This window comes from Marmota monax, unplaced genomic scaffold, assembly GCF_021218885.2.
Source record: "Marmota monax isolate L192 unplaced genomic scaffold, Marmota_monax_Labrador192_F-V1.1 WCK01_AAM20220418_F8-fsc00043, whole genome shotgun sequence".
Classification (NCBI taxonomy): Eukaryota; Metazoa; Chordata; class Mammalia; order Rodentia; family Sciuridae; genus Marmota; species Marmota monax.
Window position 1 is genome coordinate 12906367 of NW_026691982.1, and position 12235 is coordinate 12918601.

General features: G+C 39.4%; 1 protein-coding gene across 4 annotated transcripts in view; it reads right to left on the minus strand.

Moving 5' to 3' along the window:
* Positions 1–12235, minus strand: part of Mipep (mitochondrial intermediate peptidase) — a 190796-nt gene that overhangs the window by 66655 nt on the left and 111906 nt on the right. For all 4 annotated transcript variants that reach the window (XM_058580735.1, XM_058580731.1, XM_046447939.1 and 1 more), the window contains exons 17-18: positions 5397–5518; positions 1586–1659 (exon numbers count right to left, since the gene is read on the minus strand). In XM_058580735.1, the coding sequence (XP_058436718.1) occupies positions 1586–1659; positions 5397–5518 (196 nt within the window). The remainder of the gene's footprint in view (positions 1–1585; positions 1660–5396; positions 5519–12235) is intronic.

The following is a 12235-nucleotide window of genomic DNA, read 5'->3' on the forward strand; positions in this document are numbered from 1 at the left end:
AAGTACACAATTTTAAAAATCAGTTGCTTACAATTATTAGCCAATTAATTTCACTTTTTCCTGGGTCCATAGCAGATCTTTGGCTAGGTGTCCTGTTTCATAGGTTGCAGAAAAGCTTGGTTTCTGCTCTTGGAAGTACCAGGTTTGAATTCTGGCTCTTCTATTCACTGCCTTGTGCATGGGAAAGGGACCTGGCCTGTTTAATCATCTGTAAAATGGAGGTAATGATAATTTCTACCTCAAAGAGTTACCAAGGAGATTAAATTAACCAATGCATAAAAATCATCTAAAACAATTTTATCTGGGTGCAGTGGCATGCACTACAAAGTCTAAGCTACTCAGGAGGATTAGGCAGGATTCCTTCTTCCTAGGAGATGGAGGCTAGCCTGGATAACATAGCAAGATCAGGTCTCAATCAATCAAACCAGTTCTGGCTGTAGTAAAGTTCAAGAAAGGCCCACAAGCATCAATGTGCACTATTATCAAAAGATGACAATTTCGAGGCATATTCCACTAATGGCTACTTGGAACTGTGGGATCACTGGGTGTAATGATTTGTTTCATAAACCTGTTGTGGTGTTAAACATATGGAACCTAGATGAATACCTGTCCCACCTGAAAAAGCTGAATGAATAAATGCAAACACCACAAAAGCAGGATTTCTGTACTTTACCTCTTACACTTAAAATTTTGCCTAGCATGTTATCAACACTCAATAACTATTTGATGAATAAATGAACGGTTGAAGGCGATCTGGAGGAATGCTAAAAAGGGTAATAGGAATTAGATTCAACCTATATAGGCAAGGACACATTTAAGTTAGACCAATTACTATCAGGACCTACTCCATTGCTACAATGAAAATTACACTTCCCCAATATTGGGAGTTATTTCCTAAATGCAATTTTGTCCAACAGTCAGAAGGTTAAGCTGCAAATATTTGTTAATATATTGAGAGTATTCAATAATACTTGCATCTTACTAAAATATTTGGGCAAACATTCCACAAAAAATCATAACAGCCTGTTACAATTGCAGTTAAATTTTCTGTGAAAATATTCATATATAAAAATAACCACTCAGTGGTTGGGGCTATAGCTCAATGGTAGAGTGCCTGCCTCGCATGTGTGAGGCACTGGTTCAATCTTCAGCACCACATAAAAATAAATAAATAAAGAGACTGTGTCCATCTACAACTAAAAAAATATTTAAAAAAACACTCAAAAATTTCATAGGAAAAAAGACATTGTGATACCACAAAAAAGGTGATTTAATTAGGTTTTATTTTTCAATAGGTAAAAAATCTACCTTGGTGCCTTGGTATTTCTAAGAAAAAAAATAAAGAAGAAACAAATGAGTTCTCTATGCTGAAAACAATAAATAGGGGGAAAAACACATTATGATCTGTTAAAATATAACACTGTATTTTTTGAGAATTTTAGGACTGATTTAACAATTTTCTATTAGTATCTCAGTAATATTCTGAAAGTGGAAACTAAAACGGAAAACTCATAGAATCTTTAAAAAGAAGGAAACACAACAAGCACACATCAAGGAAAAGTTTCTACATTTGGTTTTGTTTTACCTTGAACCATGAGCATGGGCTCCTTGCCCCCGCCGTGGGCCAGCATCTCCCTGCGATAGCGCTCCCCAGCGGCCCTGGAGAAGAGGAGAGTGTTAGCCACACTTGCTGGCAGGGCTTGCTGGACTCCATGGACGCCCATCTTGAGTTATTCAAAGGAAGCCACTCTGGTGCCACATTCAGAAAACTTTCCACCATGTGACAAGTCAGCCCTAGATTATTTTCTTACTTTTAAAAACTGAATTCTGATTTTTGAATGATTCTAAAATAAATACATAAAACCAGGTGTGATACATTCACTGTTATCAGGATAACAGATTTTTGGCTTTCTGTTTTTTTAGCAGGCAGCCTCTCTTTATAAAAAGGATTATTTAGTTTATGCAGTATAGAATAAGTAAAAGATGATATCCTATTCTAATACAGCTTTTAGGATTATTTTAAAAGAAGGTTTGAAATTATTTATGCCAGTCTTTACTTTCTGAAAACAATTTGAGACAGCACCTAACAAAGACAGACAAATAACACTCTGAAATAAGAGTGCAGGAAAGAGAGCTGGCAGGAGAGGGTAGATGACAGCAGCAAACCTCATCCCAGAGCCACAGCTAAAGGACCACAAGACTTGACGGTGTGTGTGCTAGTGGTGAAGGCAGAGACGGAAATGCAGGTGGTTCTCAGCTTCTCAGACTCTTCACCAGTGAGCTGTACCTATGTAACACTGACTTCCACAGAGAACACTGTACATCTGTCTATACACAGGAAGGCAGGTTTGGAAAACATTTTTTTTTTTTTTTTGCTGTGCTAGGGAATCAAACCCAGGGCCTCATGCATGCTAGGCAAATGTTGCACTAAGGAGTAGCACCCACTGCCCCTTGGAGACTTTTCTTCCTTCCTTCCTTCCTTCTTTTATTTCAGTGATTGGATCCAGGGGCACTATATCACTGAGTTATGTCCCCAGTCCTATATTTCACTTTTTTTTTTTTCTATGACAGGATCTTGCTAAGTTGCTGAGGCCAGCCTTGAATCTGTGGTCCTCCTGCCTTGGCCTCCCAAGTCACTAAGATTACAGCTGAGACTTTTTATAGATTGAAATTCCCCACATTAATGACACTTAGAAACAAACTAATGCTATTCCTTTATGTTTTATGGAAAATGTTATTCTTTTAACACAATTGACTATACATTGTGATGAGATGACTTAGGTAAATTTTGAGATTATTTTCATTCCACTGGCTCTGGAACATCTTTATACCCAGGTAACTTAGTGAACCTATATACATGGTCTCTAATTGGACCTTTTGAGAGCATTACAGCATCAAAAGCATGTTGGCATCAAACACCACAGTCACACCCTGAAATGAATGCTAAGGCAAGGCAGGAAGCCTGCACAGAGGTGTGGCCCTCTCATGGAGGGACAAGAGCCTTGCCTGACCCCTGGTTGGGCGGCTTCAGGGTCCCCTTCAGGCCACAGGAGGCAATACCCCTTTTCCTGCTCCAAGTGTGCCTCCACTCTTCAGGACCTGATAAAGGCTCTCTGCCTGATTATTGATCACAAGCGGGATCAAAAGGACCCTTTGACAGAGGTTAGGAATTTTCTAGTCTACTAAGCACTTTTACTAGCTTATTTTTATGTGTTCATAAAAGTACGACAACTACATGTCTAGGCAAGAATGCACACATAACTAAGATACAAATATTTGCAAATGTATGTTTTTAATAGTATGTGGTTTTCTAGTAAAGTATAGTTCCTTCAAACAAGATAATATTTTGCCCATTTTATAGAAATCTCCAGTAAAGAGTTGCAGTCCCTGAAACTGATTTACTATGGGTCAAGTTTGGCTGTAAGATCCTTTGAAAATAATAAAATCCAAAAAGCAGACCAAGTGTCTGCAGTCTGCAAAGGGCAAGACAAAATAACATGTGGGTACCAAGCTGTAAAACATTTAAAAATTCTATGACATTAGATTTAAGTTCAAAAGATTTTAGAATTGAATGTGACTATTAACTGCTGAGAAAAGCCAAATCTGTGTCAAACTGAAAGCTGAGAGGTATGAAAGAGACAGGCAGGAGCAAGGAACTGGAAGAAGACCGAAATGACCATTGACCATTGTCAACAATGAAGCCCTGAACAAATCACTCTGAACCTCAGTTTACTATAAAACGTAGCTGTTGAAGCCAAACTGCTGTGAATGTCATATGTCAACTCCAGGGCACGCTAAAACTCTAACAGGATGTGTACTTTAAACCATGTTAAAGTGGTGAAGATAACAGTCACCCACCAGAACTGCCAGAAAGGTATTTGAAGACATGTTTATTTGGGTTGTGAGAAGATATGACATCAGATCATGATTACTGGTTTACTTTCAAAGGAAGTACCTTCTAAGGCATTATGAGACTCAAACTTCACTTTCTATTGGTTTTTATTGTTGGAGGGAGTCCTGTGAGAGTATCAGGGGAGGTCAAATCCAGGAGCACCAGAAAATCCCCTGTATCTCTCCTCCCAATGCAAGTACTACCAGTATTTCCTAAGTGAATGGGAAAATAGGACTGCCTCTCCCAGGTTTCTACACTCATATTCCCCTCTCCTGCCTCTGTTCTGGGGGAGGTGGTGGGCATGATCTGTTCATAACTGAAATTGACCTGCCCTGTTTCCTTACTCAATTGTTAAAGGTAACCAGATTTGTGGGCTGATCTGTTTTTTTTTTTGTGTGTGGGGGGGGAAGGGGTAGAGACAGTGAGTGGGTACTGGGGATTGAACTCAGGGGCACTCAACCACTGAGCCACATCCCCAGCCTTTTATTGTATTTTATTTAGAGATGGGGTCTCAGTGAGTTGCTTAGTGCCTCACTTTTATTGAGGCTGGCTTTGAACTCGAGATCCTCCTACTCAGCCTCCAGAGCTGCTGGGATTATGGGCATGCGCTACTGTGCCTCGCTTCTTGGGATGATCTGATGAATTATGCTTCTGGGAGTGGACCAAATACCTTAGTCAACCTCCTATTTTGGAATGCACCAGACTCTGTTGTCTAAACCACGGATTAATCTGATGATGTACACCTGAGGCAAGGTGGGGGCCCTTTGATGTCAAGGCAGAAAGAAATGCATGCGGGAATTCAACTGCCACCCATGCTATCTTGGTGGCCACCAGGAAGGTCGCTGCATCAGGGACTGTCAGTGAAGCAGCCCCTTCTTGAGACTGCCCCTGCCTTCCATGGAGACTGTCTCCCCAGGGAAGGAAAATGTTCCAAAAGAAGACAGAGGGGTAATATCCAGAAACAAACCATGTTACTGTCAACAAACAATGTTGCTGATGGTGCTGCTCCCAAATGGGGAAGAGTTAAAAAACCTTTGTTGGGCAGTAGAGAAAAAAAAACTATATCCTCGTGGGTAAAACTTTAGATGCGTGTGCCAAAGTCAAGAAGCCTGTCAAAAGTGACAGGAAGCTCTGAAAGCAGAAGGCACTGACAGCAGGAGTGGCTGGAAAAATGGAGAAAATACAAGGGAGCAGAATGGGAAAACAGCAATGGGTCGTCTTGTGCAGAAGCCAAAGAGTTACATGGGGTCAGTGGAGGGATGTGGAGGGTACCAGGCAATTCTACAGAACACAGAGTTGTGGAGTAAGGTGGAAGTTCAAGGCCACCATTGCCACAGGAAGAGGCTCACTGGAGGGCAGGGCCCCAAGATGAGTCTGTCTCACAGAGTTCCCACTTCCTGCCAGGGTCACCTGGGTTCCAAGTGATTGATGTTGGATATAGTGTGATAGAGATTACTATGGTTGAAGGAGGCAATGTTTTATAAACTTACACAGCCCTTATTACCTATTAAAAGGATCCTGTAGAAAACATTCCTTCCAAACCATGGACGCTACAGCTCTGGACATCAGGTAAGAGTAATATTTGGCACCATAGCCCACAAGGTGGCTGAATCTCAGCTGCCAGGCCTGCAAAAACAGAAAGACAGCAAGAGAAATAATTCAGTCTTTGCATTTTAGGAATATTATATATGAGAGAACAATGGAAACATAGAAACCTGTGCATGTTTTAAGTTTCTCCTACAGAGCTATGTCATTCACAATATTAATATTTTCACATTTTATACACTGTTATGAGCTCAACTGTGTCTCCCTAAAATTTATATGTGAAGCCCTAACATCAGAATGTAAGTGTATCTGGAGATAGGGACTTTAAAGAGGTGATTAAAATAAGGCTGGTACCCTCAGAAAAAGAAGAAATTTGGACAAAGATACTACAGCATGTGCAGAAAGGAAAGGCCCTGCAAGGATATAGAGAAGGCAGTCATATGCAATACAAGAGAGAGGCCTTAGGAGAAACAAACCCACAGAAACAAATGCAGAAGAAATTTCATTTGTTTAAGCTACCCAGTCTAGGGTATTTATTATGGCAGCTCCGGCTGACTAATACATACACAAAGAAATTCTTAATGATGTGAATATAATCTTCAAACAGATTTTCTTGTGTGTGTGTGTGTGTGTGTGTGTGTGTATACCTCCAAATATGTTTAACTTTCTTAATTGAGTTTACTTACTTCAACTAATTTTAATACATTTTATTTCATTTGACAATTTAGAAAAAACTCATGAGTTTACTTATTTTTAATAATTTGATAAGTTTTACTTTGCAATGACCATTTGCTGCAAGAACTGTTCTTCATATGGACTAGGCTAAACATATCCATATTTTATCATAATTTAAAAAATTTTATCCATTTATTACTTCTAATTAGGTATATGACAGTTTAATGCATTTTGATTCATTTTACACAATTGCAGAACAACATTTCTCTGGCTGTACAAGATGTCCCCTACCTCCCCTTTGCCCAATCACAGTTCTCCCATTTTTCCCATGGACCTCCCCCCATTATGGATCAGCACATATAGAGAACATCCAACCTTTGGTTTTTTGGGATCGGCTTAATTTGCTTAGCATGATATTCTTCAACTTCATTCATTTATTGGTAAATGCCATAATTTTATTCTCTTTTAATGTTGAGTAATATTCCATTATGTATATATACTACAGTTTATTTATACATTCATCTACTGAAGGGCATCTATGCTGGTTGCATAGTTTAGCTACTGTGAATTGAGTTGCTATAAACATTGATGTGGCTGCATTACTATTATTTGATGACGAGTCAAAAAGGCAAGAACATAAGAAAAATGGGATAGAATTGAAAAATTGTTTATATGAAGGCAGAGAAGCTGGAATCTGAGGTTGTTTTTTTTTCCATAAATAAAAGACTAACACTATGAACCAAAGGTAACCCCTGACTTCTGTAGCATCTTGATGAAAAGGTGAAGAAATTCTCAGAGCTCCCTGCCTTCCCTAAGCCTGTTCAGCTTATTTTCTAATCATGACAAGGAAGAAACTGCCACCTAATCATGTGTTCAAGTTTGTCACTCTGGGATTCACTTCTGCAATAGAAATGTAGAGAGGAAAACCCAGGAGGATGGCAAGAGGGTTGATCATGTAGCAGGGCTGGACTTTCACAGTTCTTTGGTTGTGGGTATCACAGAGAATTTTGAGAGAAAGCATCCATTCTTTCTGAGAACAAGGACATAGCTATTATAAGAAAGGCCATGTGGATTTTCATGGGAGAATACTGTTCCAGTGGAAACTTCCATAATATTGCTCTTTCTCTGTACTGAAAAATTGAAAACCCCCACACTCTGGCCAGGAAGAGGAGGGCCACACAGGTACAGATGCATAAGAGCAGGACAGCGTTTTTCTCTTTGTAAAACTGTCTCAGCAGAAGCTGGGTTATGAACCCTATTCTCAACACTTGGACTTTAAATTTTTTACTTTTCTGAAATGAATTTAATACATGGTCTTCTACTTTCTTCTAAAATAACCTTTACCTGACATTAAAAATTTTTTTGTAAAAGAACCAGAGTTCTTAAGATCAATAACTATTCCATAATCAATCTCATAACTCCCTAAAAATATAAATAAAGTATGATCCACACTATAACTCTTGAAACTAGAGAAGCATGCAATCATACACTTCTATGGTATACTTTGTCTGACATTTAAACTTTTTTAAAAAATAGGATTTTCTTTTGGGTGATAATCATTCTCTAATTCTCTAGGAAATAAGATATAAATATAATCCTTACTCCAACTCTATGAACTATATAAGCAAATTCTAGTTAATATATTAAGAAACAAATATTTCTGAAAAGATGGTTCTTTCATCACAGAAGTGCGACTAATCTTAGGACATTCTCTGAGCCCCCTACTCAACATGCAGTGAGTTTAAAGATAAGGCCATGTGGCAATTACTCTCTAAATGTGTGCATTTCTTTAAGATAATTAATCTGCCTGGACTGGGCAGGTTAGGGAGGTATGCAGGAGCACTCCAATCAATTTAGGCCGAAAATAACCCTCAATGTCTACTCTCCCTTTTCTGCAAAAAGATGATTGAAAACAAGGTGGGCACCCTGGGAGTCCTGTGCTGAAGGGAAGAACCATGTCCAGTTCCTGCCTGTGAGTGCACCAACTGTGAAGGCAGTATCTAGCACTGGTGGCACAGGGGCTCTGATTCCTGATGGCTGCCACCCATGCTATGCAGGTACACTTGCACAGCTGGCTGTCATCTCCCTCTCAGTCACAGTAACAAGGCCTGAACTCTATCTTTCACAAGACACTCCTCACCCCAGGCACACCAGGCACACTGGTTCCCAGAGGCTCAAGAGAGGCTGTGCCCTTGATGGGAGAAGCTGTGCACTAGAAATGTGGCCCAAGTGTCTTCAGTCAGCAGAGCCTCTTGAAGCAAAGAAGCAGAGAGGTAGACAGAGACTTTTCACCCTATTTAAAGACTAGTAGTATTTAGAAGAAAGTAAACCACCCAGGCCATCTATGGTCCAATTTCAGAATAGAAAACTGTGACTGACTACATTTTTAATTTAAAGGGCTGGGTCTTTGGAATTCACTTATAATGCACACACAGTTCTGTATAGTCTGACTTATTTAAAAAGGGGTCTTGTATATTTTTGATGTTATTCTGAAAACTCAGTCTGCTAAATGTTGCTTAAAATGTGGACCATTGGTGATCTTTCACACATGAAGCAATTTGGAAGAGATGATATCTTAAGTAATAGGACGTGGCCTGAAGTTATATTGGCTCTGGTGGTATGGATCATACAAGCATCTCTCAGAGTAAAATACATAGCACACAGTTAGGGAGCTTTCTCTTTGAAATGTTTTCTTCATGGTGATCTGCCAGATCTAGTTTGTCAACCTTTGCAATATATGCTGAATTTAACTTTGTTTAGATTTGACCTGAATACAGTTTTGTTTCATCTTGAGAGCAGGCCTACTTCAACAGCATCCTGATTTGAGCTTTAAAAAAAAAAAAAAAAAAAAAAAAGTCTAGGTCTCTTAGTTTCATCAACTCATAACTGAATTCCATATATACAGAGTAGTAAAAATAAGCCCTTTCAGAACTGCAGAAAGAGACATCAGGATTTCTGTGACACACCACTGCCTAAGCTGCCACATCTGCCTTAGAGTACCATCCCTACCTGGACATAGGTATTCTGGCTGTGTCTTGCTCTTTAATTACAGGCTTGAGTTTGCTGCTACACCCTTCCCAAACCTCACAACCTGCTAAATCAATTATACCTACTTGACACCTTTCATCAGAGGTTTGTAACTTTATGGACAACTAGACCTACAATTCCACTGCTATTTGAACACAATTGCTGAATTCCTTCTAATTTAACTTAACATTACATCCTTGTTTCTATTTTACTCTTTCATCTGAAAAAACATGTAAGACAGCATTTCAGGTTAAGCACTGGAATTAGCTCATTTTCTTCCTTGTAAATCAAAATTTTCTTCTTTTTAGGGGGGAATTGTCAAGCGGACAAGTGTCTACCCTTCCCTCAATGTTTGACAGACAGGTCTGGTTTTAAAAACAAATGATGCAAACGTCTTCATAATTTTCCTTGTATTCTTGCTAGAAATGCAGACAATCAAATCCTAACACTATCCCAAGGTATGGTTATCTAAACTTGTCTTGAGTTAGATAATCTCAGTGAACCCATATGAAAGACAGAACATAGAGCTGGTGGAGCAGCATGTCAAGAGCCCCGTGGGTAATGTTATTTGCCTTAGAACTCTTCAAAGAACGTGAGACCCTTTGAGAGTTTTTATTTGCCTGTTTCTCTTCTCTGACTTTATGATTTTCTAGGAATGGAAAGGCAGCAATGTAGCTCTTTACTATTTTCCCATTCAAACCTGGAATAGGAAAACTAGAGGGAGGAAGTACTCGCTCACCACACATTAAACAGTGAGTGATGAAACCAACCATTTCTCTTAATTGCACTATTAAATGGAGCATCATTTCTTCATTTCCAGTGATATGTGTATAAATGCATTTACCTAAAATATATTTTAAAACAATCTTATTGTGAGACAATACAAACTGCATACAAATAGGGATGGTATCCATTGCTTCCTTAGTGTGTGTCATTCTATACTGAAATTTTCTTTAGATCATGAACCACATGATCTGTCCAAGTGTAGACTCAGCACCGTACCTGTCAGAGCATAACAGAAATTCAGTAGACTCTGCTGGTTGGCTGGCTGGACAGGTGGGGGGACACTATGTGATTCTTTCAGACTGATGTTCATACATGATATCTGTCTCTAGCCCACTCACCCTAGAAAGCCTCTTGTAGTAGTGGAAGGAAGTTACAGCCATGTTGGGAAATCCCACTGTCAGACACCTAGGGGTCCTCTAGAACTAGGAGGGAGTCTCTGGAACCTGGGAGACCTGCAAGACCCGAAGAAGGGGTCTCTATAAGCTGAGAGAAGCCATTATGACATGGGCAGGGGGCTACTCTAGGATCTGTGGGCCATCTATAGATAGCAAGAAGCCTGTCAGTCCCACCGCCACAAAGAAATGAGTTCCACCAACAACCTGGTAAAGCAGTCAAGCCCCAGATGAAACCACAGCCTGACTGACATCATTGCCACAGCCTTCTGAGGCCCTAAGCACAGGAAGTGCTAAGTAGTACAGATGCCTGACCCCCAGGAATGTGAGATGTACACTGTTGGATGTCACTATGTTTATGGTGACTATTCACAGCAGCAGAAAACTAATATCATAACCTTACTGTTTAAAGAAACAGCATAAGAGAAAAAAAAAAACCTAGAAATACTGGAGGGGTACCTATACTTCTTAAAGGCCTTTCCTGTTAGCTTGGAAAAACGTAAAAATTAGAACTCTACTTTGGACAAAAGAAAAGCCATGTGTTGGGAAGATGCCAGCTTACCAGACCTATCCACTCACCTTTGGCTTGTGAGATGAAGGAAAGAAACTAACTGTACAACCACCCTGATTTCGAATTACTGACACCCCCAACAAGCCACATTCCTGTTACATCAGACACCTGTAATTTTCTACTTCATTTCTACCATATCTGCTAAAGCACATATCAAAACACACCACAGAGCTATTTTTACAGCTGAAAATGAAGTTCTTACCCAAGCAATAACAGAATTACAGACTAAAATGTTAACCCTGCTCTCCAATATGTAAAAATATGTATCAGACACACATCCTTGTCAACATCGGCATATAAAAATCTGAATAATTTATAAAAATATCATTTCATGAGAATCCTACAACATCCTAATGACAACTAAGAAAATATTTTCTATACCAATGACAGAATTATAACCTACTTCAAAGAGACTAGATCCAGTGTTATAAAAAAAAAAAAAAATCCTTCCTAACAATCCAATTCTCTTTAGGCAATTAATAGCAACAGGATAGGCACACTGCTTATATCCTCCTTGAAGAAAAAAGGGACAATAAAACAGCATGCCCTTGAATGTCCCCTTTCTGTCCCCAAGAACCTAGCCAAGTTAAGGGAACAATAGGAGCAAATCTGGGCTAGAATCTCCAGATATCTTTAAGGACACTGGCTTTCTCTCATGTATTCTGGGTATTAGGGCAAGCTGGTGTTCTCTGTAGAAAGCTGCTTTCTGCATGTATACCAGACAGTTCTCCTTGGGATGTTGGTCCATACAAGAAGCAGAGCAGGTGAATATTGATGATGTCATTGCTTTTGCAACCTAACCTATAAAATACTTCCTGCCTGCAGTAACTGCTGCAGACAAGAGCACCACTGAGTTCCCCGCAGCCTCTGGACAAAGCATTGTGAAGAGAAAGAGTCGTGACTTTCTGGCTAGGTACTGGAGGAACTGCATGTAGCAGAGGTATATCTGTGCAGTTTTTCACCACCAGACCTTCCGGTAAATATTTCTCAATAAACCCTGTAGCTTGTATCTCATCTTTATGGGCCTTCCTTGCCTGTCCCATGGCCCTAGCACAACGGGGTGGTAGGTGGTATAGTGCTAATGATGCACAACATATTAAATAGGAGTCTTTTTAGTATGTCAATTTTATTTATATATGAAATTTAAAATTTTTGTAAAACAAAACCCCTGGAAATCTAGTCTTACACACCTATCAAAAACTAACATATTAGAAGAGCAAGGACGAAAATACATTTATTAGGTGAAATATGAAAAAGTATACTGATCTAATTAAACGAGATAATAAATGAAAAACAAGAAACAAGCACAGTTGGAATTAAGGAATGTTGGCTTCATTCCTTCCTAGT